Source organism: Brachypodium distachyon, chromosome 3, assembly GCF_000005505.3.
Source record: "Brachypodium distachyon strain Bd21 chromosome 3, Brachypodium_distachyon_v3.0, whole genome shotgun sequence".
Lineage (NCBI taxonomy): Eukaryota > Viridiplantae > Streptophyta > Magnoliopsida > Poales > Poaceae > Brachypodium > Brachypodium distachyon.
Genome location: NC_016133.3, coordinates 53940667 through 53959937, shown reverse-complemented (window position 1 = coordinate 53959937; position 19271 = coordinate 53940667). Strand labels below are relative to the sequence as shown.

At 45.1% G+C, this 19271-nt stretch overlaps 2 protein-coding genes, 1 long non-coding RNA gene and 1 other non-coding gene across 4 annotated transcripts; 2 read left to right on the top strand and 2 right to left on the bottom strand.

Annotated features, from left to right (window-relative positions):
* Positions 1 to 511: 511 nt before the first annotated feature.
* Positions 512 to 4533, bottom strand: LOC100841537 (threonine--tRNA ligase, chloroplastic/mitochondrial 2). Its single transcript, XM_003570209.4, has 8 exons — positions 4240 to 4533; positions 3923 to 4069; positions 3684 to 3831; positions 3193 to 3446; positions 2293 to 2670; positions 1594 to 1902; positions 1298 to 1498; positions 512 to 983 (listed from the first exon to the last, which is right to left on the bottom strand). The coding sequence occupies exons 1-8, from the start codon at positions 4531 to 4533 to the stop codon at positions 723 to 725; spliced, it is 1992 nt and encodes a 663-aa protein (XP_003570257.1). The 3' UTR covers positions 512 to 722.
* Positions 4534 to 5020: 487 nt separating this feature from the next.
* LOC104581321 (ADP,ATP carrier protein, mitochondrial) lies at positions 5021 to 8337 on the bottom strand. The gene is made up of 4 exons (XM_010237593.3): positions 8180 to 8337; positions 6495 to 7000; positions 5759 to 6130; positions 5021 to 5674 (listed from the first exon to the last, which is right to left on the bottom strand). The coding sequence occupies exons 2-4, from the start codon at positions 6978 to 6980 to the stop codon at positions 5378 to 5380; spliced, it is 1155 nt and encodes a 384-aa protein (XP_010235895.1). The 5' UTR covers positions 6981 to 7000; positions 8180 to 8337; the 3' UTR covers positions 5021 to 5377.
* An 801-nt stretch (positions 8338 to 9138) lies between these two features.
* LOC112272155 lies at positions 9139 to 9240 on the top strand. The gene has a single exon (XR_002965850.1). It is a non-coding gene; the product is annotated as a U6 spliceosomal RNA (small nuclear RNA).
* A 7106-nt stretch (positions 9241 to 16346) lies between these two features.
* LOC106865442 lies at positions 16347 to 16950 on the top strand. Its single transcript, XR_002965365.1, has 3 exons — positions 16347 to 16440; positions 16668 to 16732; positions 16822 to 16950. It is a non-coding gene; the product is annotated as an uncharacterized LOC106865442 (long non-coding RNA).
* The last annotated feature ends 2321 nt before the right edge of the window (positions 16951 to 19271 follow it).

The window sequence follows — 19271 nt, the reverse complement described above, 5'->3', positions numbered from 1 at the left end:
AACCGATGCGGTCCGGTTACTCTAGGCTGCTGGAGATTTCACTGATGGGGTAAGTGAAGAACTTACCTATCCCGGTGTCCCGCCTGCAGGGTTTTTTTGTCTCAGGTGTTGTCGACTTGTCCGGTGAAATTTGGTCCGTCCATCAAGCTCCAATCATAGATCCGCACCAGCATCAGGCCGTTCCACGCGGAGCGAGTGATGCGCGATCAATTCGGTCCCCTCCCTCGCTGTGCTCAGACCAATTCATTTCTGGGCTGCTACGACTTAACGGCTGAGCAGTGAACGATTCCCCACTTTTGAGCAGCACCAAAGTGGCCTCTCGAGCCATTGCAATTTGTCTGCCGGTCAGGCTAGTGTCGCACCAAATTCGCCCGGCCATTCAGCAGACGTCCGCAACCTCGAGGTCCATGACATGCCAATGAATTGGAATCACATCAGGTGGTATGATTGTATTCGTATCAGTGCATTTATGCGACGAACTGAGAGTCCGAGACACGTTCAGACGAAAAGCTTGAATGAAATGGGTTAGTTCCGTGGTTTAAATAAGAACCCCATGTAGGAAACTATGTACAAAGAAGAATATTTGGCTTCTGTTCTGGAGTAAAATGTGGTGATGGCATTTATGCACAAAATTGTTGGATCGGCAGACCTCAGTTGCTAACCTGAAGAGATGAAGATCTATTGTTCTACAATATGAAATGCGGCTGAACACATTTAAGTATCTACAACGAAGATTTCTTGAAGACTGCAGATTCAATTCTGCTGATGAAATCGTCGACAGGCATATTCCCTATCTCCCCACTATGCCTGGACCTGACGGCGAGTGTCTTGGATTCAACTTCTTTAGGACCAACAACAGCCATGAGCGGCACCTTTTGTGTCTCTGCATTCCTTATCAACTTTGGTAGACGCTCGCCATGGCATACCTCAGCACGGATGCCCCTTAATTTCAGCTCTGAAGCCACTTCATTGCAGTATTGCAACTGAAAAATGAGACGAAGATGTCATGCTAAGAATGGCAAACATCTGATATGTGTGCGCCCCTATAAATATCTATTTAAATCACAAAAATAAATAATAAGTATAAACAACTGAATTGTATAGCATTTTTAGAACACATAAGCTCGTACAAAAAAATCTGCCAAGAAGGGTCATGTGCAAAATAACGGTGTTGCCTTGCCTTGGGTTATTTAGATATAAGGTGCTTTCCATACTGTATGTTTTGCACAAATGTAGTGAACAGATAACGATATGAATTTAAAAACATGTGAAATAACCCGAAGTAAATGAACCAAACCTCATTGTTTGTCACTGGTAAAATACGGGCTTGGGTTGGAGCAAGCCAAAGTGGAAAATCGCCAGCATAGTGTTCAATGAGGACACCAAAAAAGCGCTCCAAAGACCCAAGGACAGCTCTATGAATCATGATTGGCCGTTTCTTCTCAGTATTTGAGTCGACATAAGTAATGTCAAACCGCTCAGGCAAATTGAAATCAACCTAACACATGTAAAAGTTTAATGAAGTTACATGCCTTCTATTCCTCAATGAATCCAATAACATGAGTATTCCTCACAGGAAAATATGCAATCTACCTGTACAGTAGAACATTGCCATTTCCTTCCAAGAGCATCCTCAATTTTTATATCAATTTTTGGACCATAGAAAGCACCTCCACCTTCGTCAACTGTGTACTTCCAACCTTTATCATTGAGCGCATCTTTCAGAGCAATTGTTGCTTTTTCCCATATGTCATCACTGCCAACAGATTTCTCTGGCCTGGTTGAAAGGTTTACCTCATAATACCGGAAGCCAAACTGCCCCAGTATTTGCTCAGTTAGATCGAGAACACCTCTAATTTCATCTTTTATCTGGTCTTCTAGACAAAATATGTGGGCATCATCCTGCATTAATACATATTTGAAGAGATGCCAGAGGAGAACCATAAACTTTAGAAAAGTCATATATAAAAAACAAACAGAACCGGGTACCGGGACCTCTGCATTTTCTTTCTACAACAAAAGGAAAAGTTCTTTCTCTGGACTTTAAGTTAGCGGCTGATGGCTTTAGTTAAGCAAACACAGGCGATGAATTGAAAATGTGCAAGTGGTCCACAGCAAAAAGAAGCAGAATGCAATGCCATCTCAGAAGAAAAACATGACTATGATGGTATGAAAACTCAGAAGCAGGCAAAATAATGCTCAACATTTATCTAGTTATTGCAGATAACAGAAAAACATCATGATGCTATTAGAAAGAAACTATGGTATGAAAACTCAGAAGCAGGCAAATACCTGTGTAAACCCTCTTACACGGAACAGCCCGTGCAGAGCACCAGACAGCTCATATCTGTAGACAGTTCCAAGTTCCGCCAATCGGATGGGGAAATCCCTGTAGGAGTGCATTTTTCTCTTGTATACCAAGATGTGGTAAGGGCAATTCATTGGCCGAAGTTGATATAGCTCATCTTCGACGTCCATTTGGTTGTACATGTTCTCTTTATAGAAATCTATATGCCCACTAATCTTCCAGAGATCAGCCTTCGCAACATGTGGAGTGTACAATAGATCATAACCACATTGCAAGTGAATTTGTTTCCAGAAATCTTCTAAAATGTGTCTTATAATAGCACCCTTTGGATGCCAGAATACTAAACCCCCACCAGCATCTTCCTGTTAAAAGTTCATAGGCTACAGTCACTATGAAACAAAACAAAATGAAAAATCATGTACACACAGCATGCAAGCTAAATATAGCAGTAAGGTCTAGATACCAATGCCAGGTTATTAAACTTTAACCGATGGACAATGTTTTGTTACAGTTGACAGTTACAACAAATACGCATAAAACATCGACAGATGCTGGTTGTTGCAGACATGCAGTAAAACAGAAACTCGTCAGGCCAGCCAGAGTGAACAGGTCACTTGAAAATCGCCAAGTCTGTTATTCACTTTCTTGTAAGTTCAAGTTATATATAGAAGCAGACACGGCACAACTTAAAGATTTTCCATTACATGAATGCTAGCATGATGCCATCAAACATTTTAGGGATATTGAGGGATAAAATCCAACAAATTGGTAAAAATCCTTTCTTCTCAGATAATATCAGGATGGAAAAGCTGACGCCGTTCTTCCACTGCTAGTGGATTACTATCATATGGTTTCTCATGGATATTTCAGATGTAAGATCATACCTGTATAGAGAACAAATCAAGGTCCTGACCTAGTCGCCGATGATCTCGGCGCTTGGCCTCCTCCTTGAAGTGGATGTAAGCCTTCAGTTGATCTTCCGTTTCCCATGCAGTCCCATATATTCGCTGTAGCATTTGATTATTCTCATCACCTCTCCAGTAAGCACCAGCGACAGACTCAAGCTCAACAGCCTTTCTGACTATTTGCCCTGTAGAGTCGACATGAGGGCCAGCACATAGATCCCACCACTCTTCGCCTGCATGATCCAACAAATTGGGCAGCAAGCACATAAAATCCACCAATCAGTTATTCAGTAATAAGAAATGACAGGCATCAAAAAAGCAATCCTCAAATCAAGTACTCCCTCTGATCCTAAATTGTTGTAGAAATATTACATGTATCTAGACACCTTTTAAGAATAGATGCGTCCATGTTTGGACAAATGTGAGACAAGAATTTAGGATCGGAGGGAGTAATAAGTAATAACACTCACCAATGTGATAAATTGTGATAGGTTCTTCCTTAATCCTCTCCAAAATCTCCAACTTGTATGGTTCATTAAGCTCTTCAATCCTCTTTTGAGCCTCTTCCCTGGACACCTCCTCCCTCACCAATGGAAGGTCACGCCGGATGATCCGGTCCTACCAACATTCCATGGTAAACAAGACAAATCAGTCACCCAACAATATAGTCCAATCCACTCATCATCAGATGCGACCAATGCAGGCTAACCATTTCCTTCTTGATCTTCTTGAGGTCCTTATCTGTCAGGGGCTCCATGTCGAAGTCGTAGTAGAAGCCATTGTCTATCCAGGGGCCAATGGTGACTTTGGAGTTGGGGAACAGCTTCTGGACGGCCATGGCCATGACATGGGCACACTACAACAACAAGGAGCATGTAACCAAAATTAACCAACACTGCAACAATCGGGACAGTAGCAAAACCGGATAGCGGAACACGAAATTAACCCAACCTAACAAATTGATTGACTGAAATTGCGACAAGTATGGCTGTGGAAAACGAGAAAATGGAGGGTAGTGGGTAGTACGGTGTGGCGGATGCGAAGCAGGCGTTCCGAGGACTCGTTGGTGGGGAGCACGACCCGCGCCTCCTCCTCATCATCATCGGTTTGGGCCGCCTCTTCTGTTGCCTCCGGTGCTGCCGATGTCGGGGCAGTGGAGGAGGAGCGGACGGCGGTGTGTCGGGGTCTGCACGAGGAGGAGAAGGATTGGAGGGAAGCAAAGCCGCGCGGGGAGGCGGCGGTCGGACAGCGGAGCGGTGAGAAGCGGATAGGGAGGTGACGGTGGAGGGAACGGAGCAGGGGAGAGGAGAGGGCCGCCATTTCGGCTCGGGCGGCGCCGAGGAACGGGAGCGTGTGGCGGGCGTTCTTCTCTTGGCCCGTTTGTGGTCACTGGATATCGCCTCATCGTTTGGCATGGTTTAAGCCAACGTCGGCTCAATCACGATACTACAACGACGATTGATTCTACTGGAGATCTAGTTCAAATTTACTACTCCTCCGTCTTAAATTAACTGTCTCAGAACAGCTACTACAACGATTCAACCGTAGCTAACGAGCTAGTATTCTTCTGAGTTATAATACCAATAGCTACTGGAACTAGGGGAATTAGATCAAATCCACAGTACAATAGTGAAAAACACGATTACACGATCGAGTCCACCGAATACAAATCGTTAGTACAGTTATGCAGCTGTAATTGAGCTAAGAACCCGACTAACCCCAAAACAAACAATCTTGGCAGTTCAAGCAACTCATAGGTTGCCTCAGATATCTAGGCAAAGACAAGCCACAGGACAAATAACAGATCTAGCACATATAACCAAATAGCAAATGACAGGCAAAACTAGAGTTTAAGTTCCCAGCAAAAGATATGACAATAAACCGGACTCATTCAATTCGAGAACAATGTATGGAAGGAAAATTGCCCGATTACGATTCAGGGCACATACTCGAACTCAACCCTATGATAGTAAATGTTTGGAGACTGATGCCGCAAACCTACGACAACTTTTGGAGTTCGATACCTCCACCAAAAACGAATGTTGGGAAAATCCACCCTCTACAGAAATTATTGCCTTTCAACGTTAAAAAGATAAAGTTCGCCAGATCCTGAAAGGGCAGGACTGGGAACACAGTACTCTTGTTCGTCATCATTTCACCCCCTTTAGGCACCGCCTGAGCCATACTTCTTCCCGAAGAAGATGATCTGGAGCTGGTCATAGCCAGAGAGCACACCAGCGCCAGCAATGGCACGGAGGATGTTAGCACCAGCACCCTTGAAGAGGGACTTGGGGCCCTCCTTCTTCAGAATCTGCTGGAAAGCATCGAAAGAGCTCTTGTACTTGACAGCTTCACCAGAGGTCATCATCATCCTTCTGCGGACAGTATCAATGGGGTAAGATGCAAGACCTGCACCGTTGGTGATAAGCCAACCAAGACCAAAGCTGGCAAAGAAGTTGTCCTACAAACAAATGAAGATGGATAAGAATGGGATAATAAGAGATAACAAAAGTACAATTGCTTGTAGAGAAAAGCTAGCACAAACCTGCAGAGAACCAGTGAGAAGAACTGGCTTCAGAGAATCATACAATCCAAAGTACAGACCACGGTAGACAATGATCCCAACACAGGAGATGTTGAAACCACGGTAAAGACCAGCAATACCATCTGACTTGAGAGTCTTGCGGTACACATCCACAAGGCCATTGAATTGCCTTTCACCTCCACCCTTGGATGCTTTTGCGTCATTGGCCAGCCTTGTCCTAGCATAATCAAGAGAGTACACGAAGAACAATGAAGAGGCACCAGCAGCACCACCAGAAGCAAGGTTACCAGCAAACCACTTTCCATAACCATCCTTTTCCTTCTTAAAGTTGAACATTCTCTTGAAGTAATCCTTGAATGCAAAGTTCAAGGCCTAAAAAAAATAGATAATCAAGTTAGAACAAGAAAATACGAGGGGAAGAATGCAACAATAAAACAATATCATTATTGTTGGCCTAGGATATGAAACAATATCATAGTAGAATACTTAAACCATGTGAGCTACAATTTCTTGACAGATGCCAGAACATATTTATTCTTCTCATACAAATTCCAACAGATTAACATAAGCAGCTAATTACATGAACACATTGTACAGATGTTAACAAGGCACGGTGAAGCTGTTTACTAAAATACCAGCATGTCATGCAATGTTCAAATATTTGTGTAGACAATAAATATTCTATCACTGTAATGCAACATCTGGAAAGAAAAATCATAAAGTTAAAGATGGCTACCTGAGTTGGGAAGTAACGGATCACATTGGCAGTGTTCCCCCTCCACAATGAGCCAAAACCTTCATCCTTTATTGTGCGTCCAAAGCAGTCCCCAATACCCTTGTATGGCTCAGAGAGCCTGCCAGCCTTGATCATCTCATCCTGGTTCTGAATAAGAAGCTTCACACGTTCAATGGGAGCAGCAGCAGTCTTTGAAACTGCAGCAGACACTCCTCCCATGAGGAAATCAATTGCAAAGCTCTTGACACCTTTCTCAGCTGGTGCGTTAGCAAAGATTGGAGAGGACGACACCATCGGGACATTGATGGCAGACATTGCAGGGCCAAAATGGCTCTGGGTCATGTAGTTGCTTGTGGTGTAGCGCCTTTCATAAGCTGGGGCAGAAGGGCACATGTTACGGGCACGTACACCTTCAGAAAAGCTGGAGCCAAGGTGGAACTGTCCACCAAACTTCTGAAGAACAGTTGGTTGGTTAGCCTGGTCCATCGCCGGCTAAGAGTACTGTCCTGCAGCATTAAGCACACCATTAGACTGGTTAAAAAGCATAACATACAGATCAAGAGAAGTGTTATGCATTTTCTTCAGATCAAAGGAACTGCACAATTGTAACATGAGGTTGCTATATTTGTTGGGGCTCCACACTTGTTGTGGGGCACATATTAGAGAACAGGCAGTTCACAGCCAATACAACATTAACTGGCAGTGCAAATAGAATTTAAGAACTTGATGCATCATGATAATCCGATGGAGTAACCCTACTAACAAGGTAGTCTCATAAGTACAAAGTGTAATCAAAAACAAGTTTGGCTTTGTGAATCACTGAAATAGGATGTGCAAACATCGACATATCTATAAGCATGGTAGAAAAGACTAAACTGAAATAGCGTTAAATAGTGACATAGCTCAAAACAATAGTTCAGCAATAAAATTATGTTCGCAAGTACAAGGTTTGTAAAATACAACTGTCTGCGTCAACATCACAGTGCACCATGCCAAGTTCAAATATGTTGCCATTAAGCGATGCCTCAAAAGGATGGGAAAACTCTAAACTAGGATGTTTATTTGTTCAAAGTAAAAGTGGTCGAAACTAATCTAAAACACAAGTATCTACCTGATCATAAACAAGCCTCAGCTGCATCAAAAGGTGTCCGTTATGGCCAAAACGGAATTCTACTTTGCAAGTAAAACAAAAGGGTGTAGGCAAAACATTGAAATGTTAACGCGTACAGACTCTGTTGGCAAAAGATCTAAGCCGAGAAAAATAATTCTCGTCTTTTGGGGGGTACCCTGCCGTCAGATCACACATCAGATCTAACAGTCCAAGGCACGACCTCCTTTCCTACATGCCCAACTTCCACCCGCAAGGGTGATGAATTCACGATCTCGAATTACCAACCAACGCCACGATCTAAAGATCCTTACACAGATCACAACAGTAAGAACGCATCTACGAAGAAACTAAAGAGATCTGACAAATAAAAACAAGCAACGAGAAGTACAACAGCAGATCCCCCTTACCAGAGAGGAAGGGAGTACGGATCTAAACACTACGGCCAGATCGGAACGCAACGAAGGAAATGGATCTCTCAGAACAACAGACAGGCAGATCTATATAACGCGCGCGCAGACAGCCACAAATAGACAATCGAGAACGAAGATAGACGGCCATGGGCGGAAGAACTCACCCTTCGGAAGCGGAGGCGAGGCGATGGGGGCTCTTCCCAAACTCGGCGGCTCCGCTCCTTCCGGTCTTTGAGAGGACGAGCGAGGCGCAGCGGGGGAGGGGAATATAAGCGAGGGGCTAGGGTTTCTGGGATGCGTGCCTTTTTATCTTCGCCTCCCGTGTATAGGGTCGGGCTCGGGCCAGTCTCTCCCGGATGGTGCCTTGCTGTTACGCCGCTGTGAGATCTGGGCCATTCCCGTGCGTACGATCTGGCCGTCCGATCGGCCTTGGTTGGTGGATCGGCTTCCGCGTACGCGCTAGTGGGCCACGCGGGGAGGGTGTGGGGCAGCTCGTACGATTCCGGGTCTTCCAATTCCGCTGGATATCTTGATCCGCTGCGACGAGGTGTATTCCAAACAGCGGATTCGCCCAATGGATGAGGAGCGATTGATGACGTGGCGGAGGCGTGATGGGACTGCCGTTGGCATAGATGTTTGGTGGTTGGACGGCGGATCGTCGGGTTCCGTTTTAAGAAAAGTATTACGGACGAGAAGAGTCGTCTTTGGATGGCCAGATCCAGTGAGCGTGTGTCAACAAACGGAACATGGCCACTGTTAAAAAGAAGAAAAATTGAACATGGGCTGGTGTGTGTGATGCGGTGCGGTGCGGTGCGGTGCGTGCGGAACGTGCAAAGTGGGATGGGATCGGATCAGTGGTCAGCTAGGCTGTACTGTACCTCAATCATACATTGTTTAGAGCATATGTACATTTTCCTCGTTTTTCTTTTATCAGTGTACTTTTCTCCCTCAACAAAAAAAGATTCAGCATACTTCCCTTTTCCGTTGGAAGTATACTTTTCCTTTTGGAATGAGTTCCAACCGTCCATTCTTTGCCCGAAAGGGCACTCGTGAATTGTTTGTGGCTGGGCTTACTGGGTCGCGTGCAAAGGATTGCTGGGGATTTGGTGGCTTTCTTCTTGTTGTTCCTTCGGGGGCATCCGATAAAATTGGAACGATACAAAGAAGATTAGCATGGCCCTGCGCAAGGATGAGACGCACAGATTGAGAAATGGTCCAACTTTTTGCCAGAAAAAGTGGCCGAGTCTTTCCCCTTCCCTCCCTCGCTCTACTGTTCACCAAGCTCCTCCAAGAAATTGCCTGGGGCTCGGTGCAATCTCATCCCCTTGCCGTCGGCGAGGCCGGTCTAGAAGGGGATGGCAGAGGAGTCCGGAGCCTGTTGTAGCTAGGGTTCCCTTAGAGGGTTTCAGCTTAGTGCCGGGTCGTGGCGTGATGCCGTTAGGGAGGTGGCTGTGGCCATGGTCGAGCAAAGGCCGGCGGCGACTGGTGGCGGGGATCCCCGTCGACTACCATGGAGGAGCTTCGGTGCCGGCAGACGGTAGCCTACTCCCACCGTGTCGCGACATCTTCAGGCCGAAGGGCGGCCACTTCTTTTCCTTCTAGCCATGGGGCAGTATAGGAGGCAGTGCTTCTTCCAACTGGTGGCCATGCATGGAAGCTTTCCGTGGCAGCTTCGTCCTCCTAAGTGGCGTTGTCCCCGGTGATGGCGAGGTGATCGCTGGTTGGGGAAGAAGGACCCGATTGCGTTCTTCCATCCATGTTTCGGGGCTTTTCTGCAAAGTTTAAGGACCTGTCTGTAACTTTAGATTTTTAGTGGGTCTAGTTGTAAGTTGTGCTACAACTATTAAATAACTCTGGATCCTTCCGGATCCTACTTTTACAAAAATAAATAAATAATGGGAAGGTGGTGCTCGTCAAATGCTCAAATGCTTCCTTAATTCTACAAGTACGAGGCATAAAAAATATGTGTGTTATGACCGCTCTAAGAATTTAACAACTTCGAATATATGTGAAGTATATGGATTGCACATGTCAGATAATATCTTTGTATTTATTTTGACGATATATCTCCTTCTACTACTTTTGTGAACATACAAGTCAAAATCATATTCAAAGTGATGCATTGGAGATCATAAAAACTAAAAGCACCTCGTAAATTTTAACTGATGTAGTAAAAGTGTTGTTTTGATGTGCATCTGATTATTTCTATAAGAGAAAAACGCACCGCATATCCTAAAACTATGAGAGGTGTGTCAACTGTCAAGTGAGCCCTAACTCTATCAAAGTGCATATTTGGACACTAATTCTTTGTAAGTTGTTCGCGCGTGGTCATATTCGACCCCGAGCCGCTGCTGACCGGCCAAGTGGCAAGTTGACTGTCACGCTAGCTAACTGACGGGTCGCTAGAAATTGCAAATATGACCAACATTTCCATTCTACTCATTCCGCGGTCCTTCCCCCGATTCTCCCCACTCCGCTCGGAGCAGAGCCGACACAGCGGGGGATTCCAGGGTTTCCCCTCCGGCAAGCTTTGAAGAGGGCCGACAGTGAGGCGGTGGCTTATCATCACATCGTTGGGGATGCTCCAATGTGATGGTGCCCTCGCGATGTCTCCTTGGTGATCCTCAGCCACAATATGATAAGTACTCGGTGCCGATTCTTTCGATTTAGCTAAGGCCGTCGGGAGAAGTTGGGGACGAGCGGCTCAAGCAACGGGAGGAAGAAAGAGAAGAATGAGAGAGAATTTGCCACTTGCAATCTCCATTTTTTTATAACGGGGTTTCTGCAAAAAATACATACCACAGGAACGGCGGGAAAACTCCCGTTCAACGACCTTGGCCGGTGTGGCAGTAGTCAACTTGCTACATAGGCGGTCAGTAGCGGCTCGGACTCAAATAGGACCACACGTGAACAACTTACAAAGAATTATGATTCAAATATGCACTTTGATAGAGTTAGGATTAACTTGACACACCTCAAATAGTTTTAGGACCTGCAGCACAGAATTCAATAGGCATGGAAACAACATTTGGGCGGCAATTCCTTGGCCCAATGAGAAGCAAAACTTGTGTCTTTCACTTGTGTTAAATAAGTCAAATATAGTTGGCTTAGTTGCTAGTCAACGTAAAATCTCGAGTTACTTGTGTGTCTTATATCTATCGGCAGAGGGTGTTAATACATTTACACCAAAAAATATACATGACTAATCCATATCTATATCTATATCCATATCTATATCTATAATCTATAATCTATACCAATCTATTAAATTGAACTTGCTGGTGATGGTACGACTGCGGTACGTCACTTCATCAAAATTACAAACAATATGCCCCCGCACCCTAGAAACTTAATTCACGAAAATTACAGACAAAACGCCACCGTTTGCAAAACAACCCGTTATTTCTCTCTTGTGATCCTAATTCACGAACTGGCACCACGAGGACTCCCCAGTCTCATCGCCCAAGCCCCATGGCCTTCGCCGCCTCCTGCCCTCCCTCAAGCCACCGACAACGGCAGACTATTGCCCCTCTCCCTACCTGGACGCAGAAGACGCCTTCTCTCTCCCTAGACGCGGACACCGCCTTCTCCTTTCCCTGCGTGCGTCGCTGCCACCCTCCGCCGGCCAAGGTCCATGGACGGCCCGTCGTTGCCGCCATGAAGGCAGGAGCCGCCATCTCCGACGCACGCATGGAGCCACCGCCACACCTTCGCCCTCGCCTGTGGAGATCCGCCGCCGATGTGTCACCGTTCCATGCCGCCCTCATGCACCGTGAGTCTGCACGGCGCACGTCCGCCGCCCACCACTGCCGCTGATGCCGCTCAACACCGAACAGAGCTTCCGACGTCACTCCCAGTCCCTGCGCATTGAGACGGATGAAGTTTAATTTCCTTTCAATATGGGTGAGCACCGCCTCTGATTTCCCATTCAATTCCCCCCTACCATGCCATAATCCTCAATTCCCCTCAACAAATTTCATGATTTAGAGTATGTCATGATTGTAGTTGCTATATTTGAGGGTGTTGCTTCTAGTAAATTTAACGAGAAGACCTATATGCATCAGGAAATTCAAATGCACGTGCACAGCTACTTCTAAATATTTTTCTTTTCCTTGCAGCAAGGGACACGGACAAGTATTGTGGCCAAAATCAGCAGAATTTTCTTTTCATAAAGCCATACTGATTTTCGCTTTGAATTAGGAGAGGGTTCGTGGGAAACAAGATAGACCGATTTCAGTATTGTTAACTAATGATAGGTGGTAGTACTATTAATGTTGCATCTGCTTCCCTCAAAAAAAATGTTGCATCTGCTGTTAATTTCAGTTGCTCGTGAAAATCAACTAGGGGCTGCATGCATATTCTGTTTTTCACTTTACTGAGCTGGTCGGTTGATTGAGAGATGCAGATTCACTTCAATAGGCAGAACTGAGTGATTTTTAGGGTGTGTTTGGCAGCTCGGGTCAATCCAGAATTCACATCTCATCCCATACAAGCTGACCCTAGCCAAGTTGCGCTGAAATTTTCACATGTGTTTGGCAGTCTGTATCTGTTGAGATATGATGAGTTGTGATGTTATTTGGTTGGCCTTTACCCTTATGCTCCGTCAAATAATCCAAAACAGCCAAGTGGGAGTCGAGGTCGGGGAAGACGACGGCGGGAGTCGACCTGGTCGGCGGGAGTCCAGGTCAGGGACGAGGACGGCGGGAGCGACGGTGGGGTCGGGGACGAGGTCGGCAGGAGCGGCGGCTGGGTCGGGGACGAGGATGGGAGGAGCGGCGGCGGGATTTGGGAAAGGAGGAGCGGCGGCGGGGTCGGGGACGGCGGGAGCGGCGACTGGGTCGGGTGGGGAGGTTGGTGGGGGAAAGAAGCGTTTGGGGATGGGAGGGGTGCGTGAGGTGCCCTAACGCGGGGCCGAGCGAGAGATTTTTTTCGAGTCAAGTCAGCCAGGCTCACATGCGAACCTCGTTTTCTACTTCACAACCCGGCCAGGCTGAGGGCTCTTTTTTGCATCAGGTGGGCTTAGCCCTGCGTGGCAACCCGACCTAACAAACACACTCTTAGTGATTGCTCAAAGTGTCTTCACTTTGCATGCTAGGCTAATTTTAATATACAAGGAGCAGATTTATGTTCTTGCTTCTACTGCTTTTTACATAATGCATGGGCTCTTGCTTCTACTACCAGTTTAAATTGTTGATGTTTTCTTTTTTTTTTGAGAAAGACAATATAGACGCAATTGTTGATGTTTTTGTTCTACTGTCGGCAAGCTGACTCTTTTTAAGTTCCAGTAGAGTACTCCCTCCATTCCAAAATATAACGTGCCTACGCCTTTCGAGGTCGAACTTTGACCATCAATTACACCAACAAAATTTGAATTATAAGTTATAAAACTTATACCACTAGATTCGTATTTGAAAGAAGTTTCCAATGGTATAACTTTTATAATACATAATTCACATTTTGTTGGTCTAATTGATTGTCAACGCAAAATCCTGAAATACGTGGGCACGTTATATTTTGGAATAGAGGGAGTACTAAAGTATAAAGTATAAAGAAAGTCAAACAAAAGTTTTAATAGAAACATAATTGTTATACTCCCTCCGTCCCATATTAAGTGTCTCAAATTCTCCCAAACATGGATGTATCTATAGCTAAAAAACGTATAGATACATGTGATATTTGACACTTAATATGGGACGGAGGGAGTACTCAAGTATTACGGTACTAGGCTGCAGTTGCAAGTAACCGATGCACGTGATCGTTACTTGGGTTGTTTGTTTGGTTGCTACTCTCCCGAGCTTGTTTGTTTCGTTGCTCTTTGCCTCACCCCTGCGACGGTAAATGTTAGTAAGATACCTAAACATATTTGACATTTTCCACTGGTTCCTTTGGCCAGCACAAAAGTGGAACGACAACGACAATACCCTGCTCAATTATCATCAAAGTTTAGCAGCTTGATGCACACGATCACCTTTCAAAGTGTTCATGACGACCATCGTGTGCGTGGCCGTGGCAGCGCACGGCCATTTCCACTAGTCTATGCCAATATATTAAATTGGAGGTTGTGGTAATCGTAAGGTCGCCACCGTAGTTTAACTTCGTTAAAAAGGTCGCCACCGTAGGTTAACTTCGTTAAAATTACAACCAATATGCCACTACCCGTTATTTTCTTTTCCTCCAATTTTTTTCACGATTTCTCCTACTCCGTCTTACAACCGACGCCACCACACCCGCATGCCGACCTCGACGGCGCCATGAGTTGCCTACACAGAAAATGAAAATAAGTAGTTTGTGATTTTGTTGACCCGTAGCAACGCGCGGGCACACCTGCTAGTCTATACCAATATATTAAATTGGAGTTGGTGGTGATGGTACCGTCGCCACCGTAGGTTAACTTCGTTAAAATTACAACCAATATGCCACTGCTCGTTATTTTCTTTTCCTCCAGTTTTTTCACGATTTCTCATGCTCTGTCTTACAACCGACGACACCACACCCGCATGCCGACCTCGACGGCGCCATGAGTTGCCTACACAGAAAATAAAAATAAATAGTTTGTAATTTTGTTGACCCGTAGCAACGCGCGGGCACACCTGCTATATTCTTTAATTTGCAGTTGGCGTCCGTCCCTCATCCGTCAACTTCAGAGAAATTACATCTATGTGCCACCGCCCGTACTCCCGAATCGTTTTTCACCTCTTTTCTTTTCTCGTGTCTCGCCGGGCCTGCTGCCTGCTTGCCACTGCTCCTTCCTGTCCTACGCGTCGCCGCGGCCGCCCACCAGCCTCTCTCCCGTATCTCCTCTCCCGAAATCTCTCCTGTCCACCGGAACCCACTCGGTCTCTTCCTCTCTCTCATGATCCCTTCCGGGCCTGCCCGTCCATGTCCCAGTCCACGCCGCCGCCGCCATGGGGTGCGGCGCTGCCGGTCCCCGCGGACGCCGCCCTGGGACGCAACGCCAGTTCTCGCCGCCAAGGATGGTCTCATGAGGAGAGCGTCGCCGACCTCGCCTCCTCCTCCGCTTCTAGCCATCACCACCTCGTCACCCTCAAGGATTATATTTTACTTGATGGCTCCTCGGATCCCCGCCGACGTGGTCGACCTGCTACCTGGGGAGGGAAGCCGGGTGGGGAGTCCGTCGGATGGACCGGGTCGGCGAAGAGATGCGACGGGGTAGCGCTCGTGCAGGCGAAGGCGTTCCACGTCCCCGTCAGGCTTCGTTCGGTTGTGCCCAGCCCGACCGGGTTTGGGGCCCGATCCATGGGGATCTCATCCGCGGGGGAATAATCCCAGCCCACCAAAATTCTGCATTCGGTTACGCCCTACCGGGCTTAATTCCCGGCCCAAACCGCCCCAAACCCCGTGGATCGACCGGGCTAAAAACAATCGTCTCCTCACGCGTGGTTTCTTTCCCGACCGAACGAAAAAAGATCCCGTCTCGTTCCTTCGTGGCGACCTAGCAGCGGCGGCGGCGGCGCCACAATCCGGAGAAGCAGAGGCGGCAGCGCGACCTGAAGCTCCTACTCTTGCACGACCAGGAGAGCGAGCTCGACCGTGCCAGTGCTGCAACCTCCGGTGCCCTCTCCCCCAACCGACAACTTCTCGTAAGACCCTCCTCCTCTTTCTTCCCCTCTCCTCCTCCTGTAGTTTCTTGATGATTGGATTTAGGGATAGTTTTCTATAGAGAGGAGAAGAAGTAGGTGGAGAAGTCACCATGGCCACCATGGATGGGTTCTGGATGATTGGATTTGGATGTTATCAGTAGTTAGAGATAGTTTTGTTGTATGAAACAATTGTATCTATATACATGGATTTACTAAACACTATTTGATACGGAGTAGTTTCTTCCATGTCTTTCTTGTATGAAATAATTGTATCTCTATTCTGGTGTTCTTTATGTCTTTTTAATGAGAAGTGTTCTTGATTAATGTATGATCTCTATTTGGTTTGTTATAGTTGAATTCCCCAAGTCTTTGAGCGTTGCAATAGCCTAACACCGATCCCTGGCACTACATGGATTCATTTTTTAGCACAGTAGTTCTGATCTATATCAATATATACTAGCAAACAATTATAGGGTTCTCAACTCTCAGCACCAATTATCGGTTTGTCACAAGATTGATATGTAGCTGCCTGATGGTTTCATTCCAAATGGTTGCTACTTTTGCTGTATACACAAATTCTGGTGTTGTATACACAGTCAATTATACAGTGTTCTGCATTTTTGGTTCAGTTTCTGGCTACGTGTACTCTGAATGGAAAATTCATTTAGCCGCCTTATATCTGTTAGTCTGTCACTTTTGCAAGTTATTTAGAAACATAATTTAGCTAATTCCTTTCCATCTGTATTACATGCTAGCTCCCTGCTGATAAATCGCCCAAACTTCTCGATTGACGAGCCTTAAACCATCTGAGAGTAGCTCCTAAGGTACTGTACTGATCTTAAATATTGCAATTCTTACATATTCATGTTGTGTTTATTCATCATGTGATAGTGTTCATACTGGATCTGTATTAAATAGCAGCATGTAGGGACCACGAGTAGTAAACTCATGATTCGTACAAGGAAGGATTGGCTGTGACCTAGCTAATGTTCATATAAAATTTCCTTAACACTTCTTACAATTGGCTAAATTTTGACCTTGTCTATTGCAGTCTGGATTTCACTGTATAGACACTTTGTGACGGCGTCCACCCCTTTCACCGTGGCTTTCTCACCGGTAAGGTCCTCACTGTTTTTGTGCTGAACATGTTTTCTGAGGGTTTATCATTATTCACTGCTTGTCTCAAACATGTTTATTTTTTTTAGATTGTTGCTGCACCGTGTAGAGTAGGAGAGGGTGAACCACCGCCATCCTGGGATTTAGTTGCAACACCCGACTTCACACAATTTAGACAGCAGCTTGAAGGTATCCTGACTTCATTGTCCTTTAGCAAGTTATACTATGGACTAGTAATAACTAGCAATATTTTCTTTTTAGTATTGCAATGAATATGATGACAAGGGATCATATTAGGAAGAGGGAGGACGAGGATGATGATGATATGATGTTTCTTATTTTCCCTCCATTATATCAACTTGCTAAAAGAAGAGAAAGAAGGTCGCGCAACTTATATTTGCTGACAGGCGAGGAGCGCGTTAGAGAATTACTTGAAGGCCATATCAAGAATTGTCAAGTAGCATTTAGAATGGAGCCTCATATTTTCAAGTCTTTGGCCAATTACCTTAGATGGGAAAAATTGATACGTGATACTAGGATTAAAGTTGAGGAAAAGTTGGCCTTCTTTTTATGGATGCTTTCTCACAATTCATCTTTTGAGGATCTTCAACTTGAATTCAAGCATAGTGGAGAGACTTTTCACCACCATATAAAGAGTCTCTTCGACGTAATCCCTGCCCTCTGCCAGAAATTTCTAAAGCCACCCAATCCCAATCAAGTACATTGGAAAATTGAATCAAATCCAAGATTCTTCCCATACTTAAAGGTGCTTACCTTACCAGTTCCATCAAAACAATATTTTTCTTCTCAAATTTCAGAAAATCACTTTTAGTTTTGTCTTTGCAGAATTTCTTAGGAGCCATTGATGGGATTCACGTTCCCGTAACAATCTCAGAAGATAAGGCTGCACCTTTTAGAAATAGGAAGGGCACACTTAGCCAAAATGTTATGGTTGCTTGCGATTTCGATTTGAACTTCACTTTTATATCGTGTGGTTGGGAAGGATCGGCTACAGATGCTAAGGTTCTTAGGTCAGCCTTGAACAGTGGTTTTAAAGTACCACATGGCAAGTTTTATCTGGTTGATGGTGGTTATGCCAACACCCCATCTTTCCTTGCTCCATATCGTGGTGTTCGTTATCATTTGAAGGAATTCGGTCATGGTCACCGTCGACCCCAAAACTACAAGGAGTTGTTTAATCACCGTCATGCTGTACTACGGAATCACATAGAGCGGGCCTTGGGAGTTTTGAAGAAGCGCTTCCCCATTCTTAAAGTGGGCACACTTCACGAAATAAAGAACCAAGTCAAGATACCAGCGGCTGCTACTGTATTCCATAACATCATCCGTTTACACAACGGAGATGAGAGATGGTTAGACAACCAGCCCAATAATATACACCCAGCAAATTTTGTGGATCTTCCCAACGGTGATGATCAAAATCAGCAAGGCCCTCACAATCATGAAGACAACCTTAATCATCAAGGCACCAACCTTAGAGACACAATTGCACAACAAATGTGGGAAGATTACCGACCGGCATAGTAGCTAGTGGATCACAATATTTATGGGATGTAATCAAGTACTACGTGTGAACTCTCGTTTAATGCTTATTCGTAATTAATGCTTGGTGCATATGTATATTTAATGTGTGCTGGTTTTGTATAAGTAATGCTTTAGTTGCTTGTGTTATAAATGTTGTCTAGAAGTCATGATGACCGGAAGAGGATCGCCCATGCTGAACCTTAGGAAATCCAAAGTTGGAAAAAAGAAGCCATCCCCAAAAGGTAAGCGTTTTGAAATGCAAGTGTTCGACTCTATTTCTAACTAGCTATGCAATTTTTGCTTTTCATAACTGGACAATATGTTCTTCCAGTTTGTGTAGAAAAAAGCAGAGCTTCATGGAATCCAGGCCTAGAAAAGGCTCTTGTGGATTTGCTCCATGAGCACAATACTCCGGAGCATAACTTGATGGCTAAGAAATTTCATGAGAAGCATCAATATGCAAATCTAACAAAGTCCCAAATCCAAGAAAAAGAGAAGGAGCTGAAAAAAGACTAGAATTTTAAAAGATGCTAGAAAGCAAAGTGGCGCTTCCTGGAATGATCAACGATGCATGATTGTGGCTGAACCGGCAGTTTGGGCCAACATTATAATTGTAAGATGTTTTCTTGAATATTTTTCTTTCTCATTGAATTATGGTGTGCGTCTATTCACGGTTGTAACTCCTACTTATGCAGTCATTCCCTAGAGCCAAGAAGTTTCGCAACAAGCCTTTCCCTCTCTTTGACGCTCTTGGAGAATTGCACGATGGTTAGTTACTAGACCTTGCTTAATTATATGCTGTATCAAATGTTTCATCTTCCTTACTCCCTGATGTGCTTTTAATTTCTGTATTTAGGAAACACTGCTGATGGCATTCACAACTTCACCTGAATTGAGCCATCACATATCACAACTTCTACGGAAGCAGATACCATTGATGTTGAGGCCAGTAACAAAGAGGTCATGTTTTCTGAGCTTCAAGAGACCTCGGTAT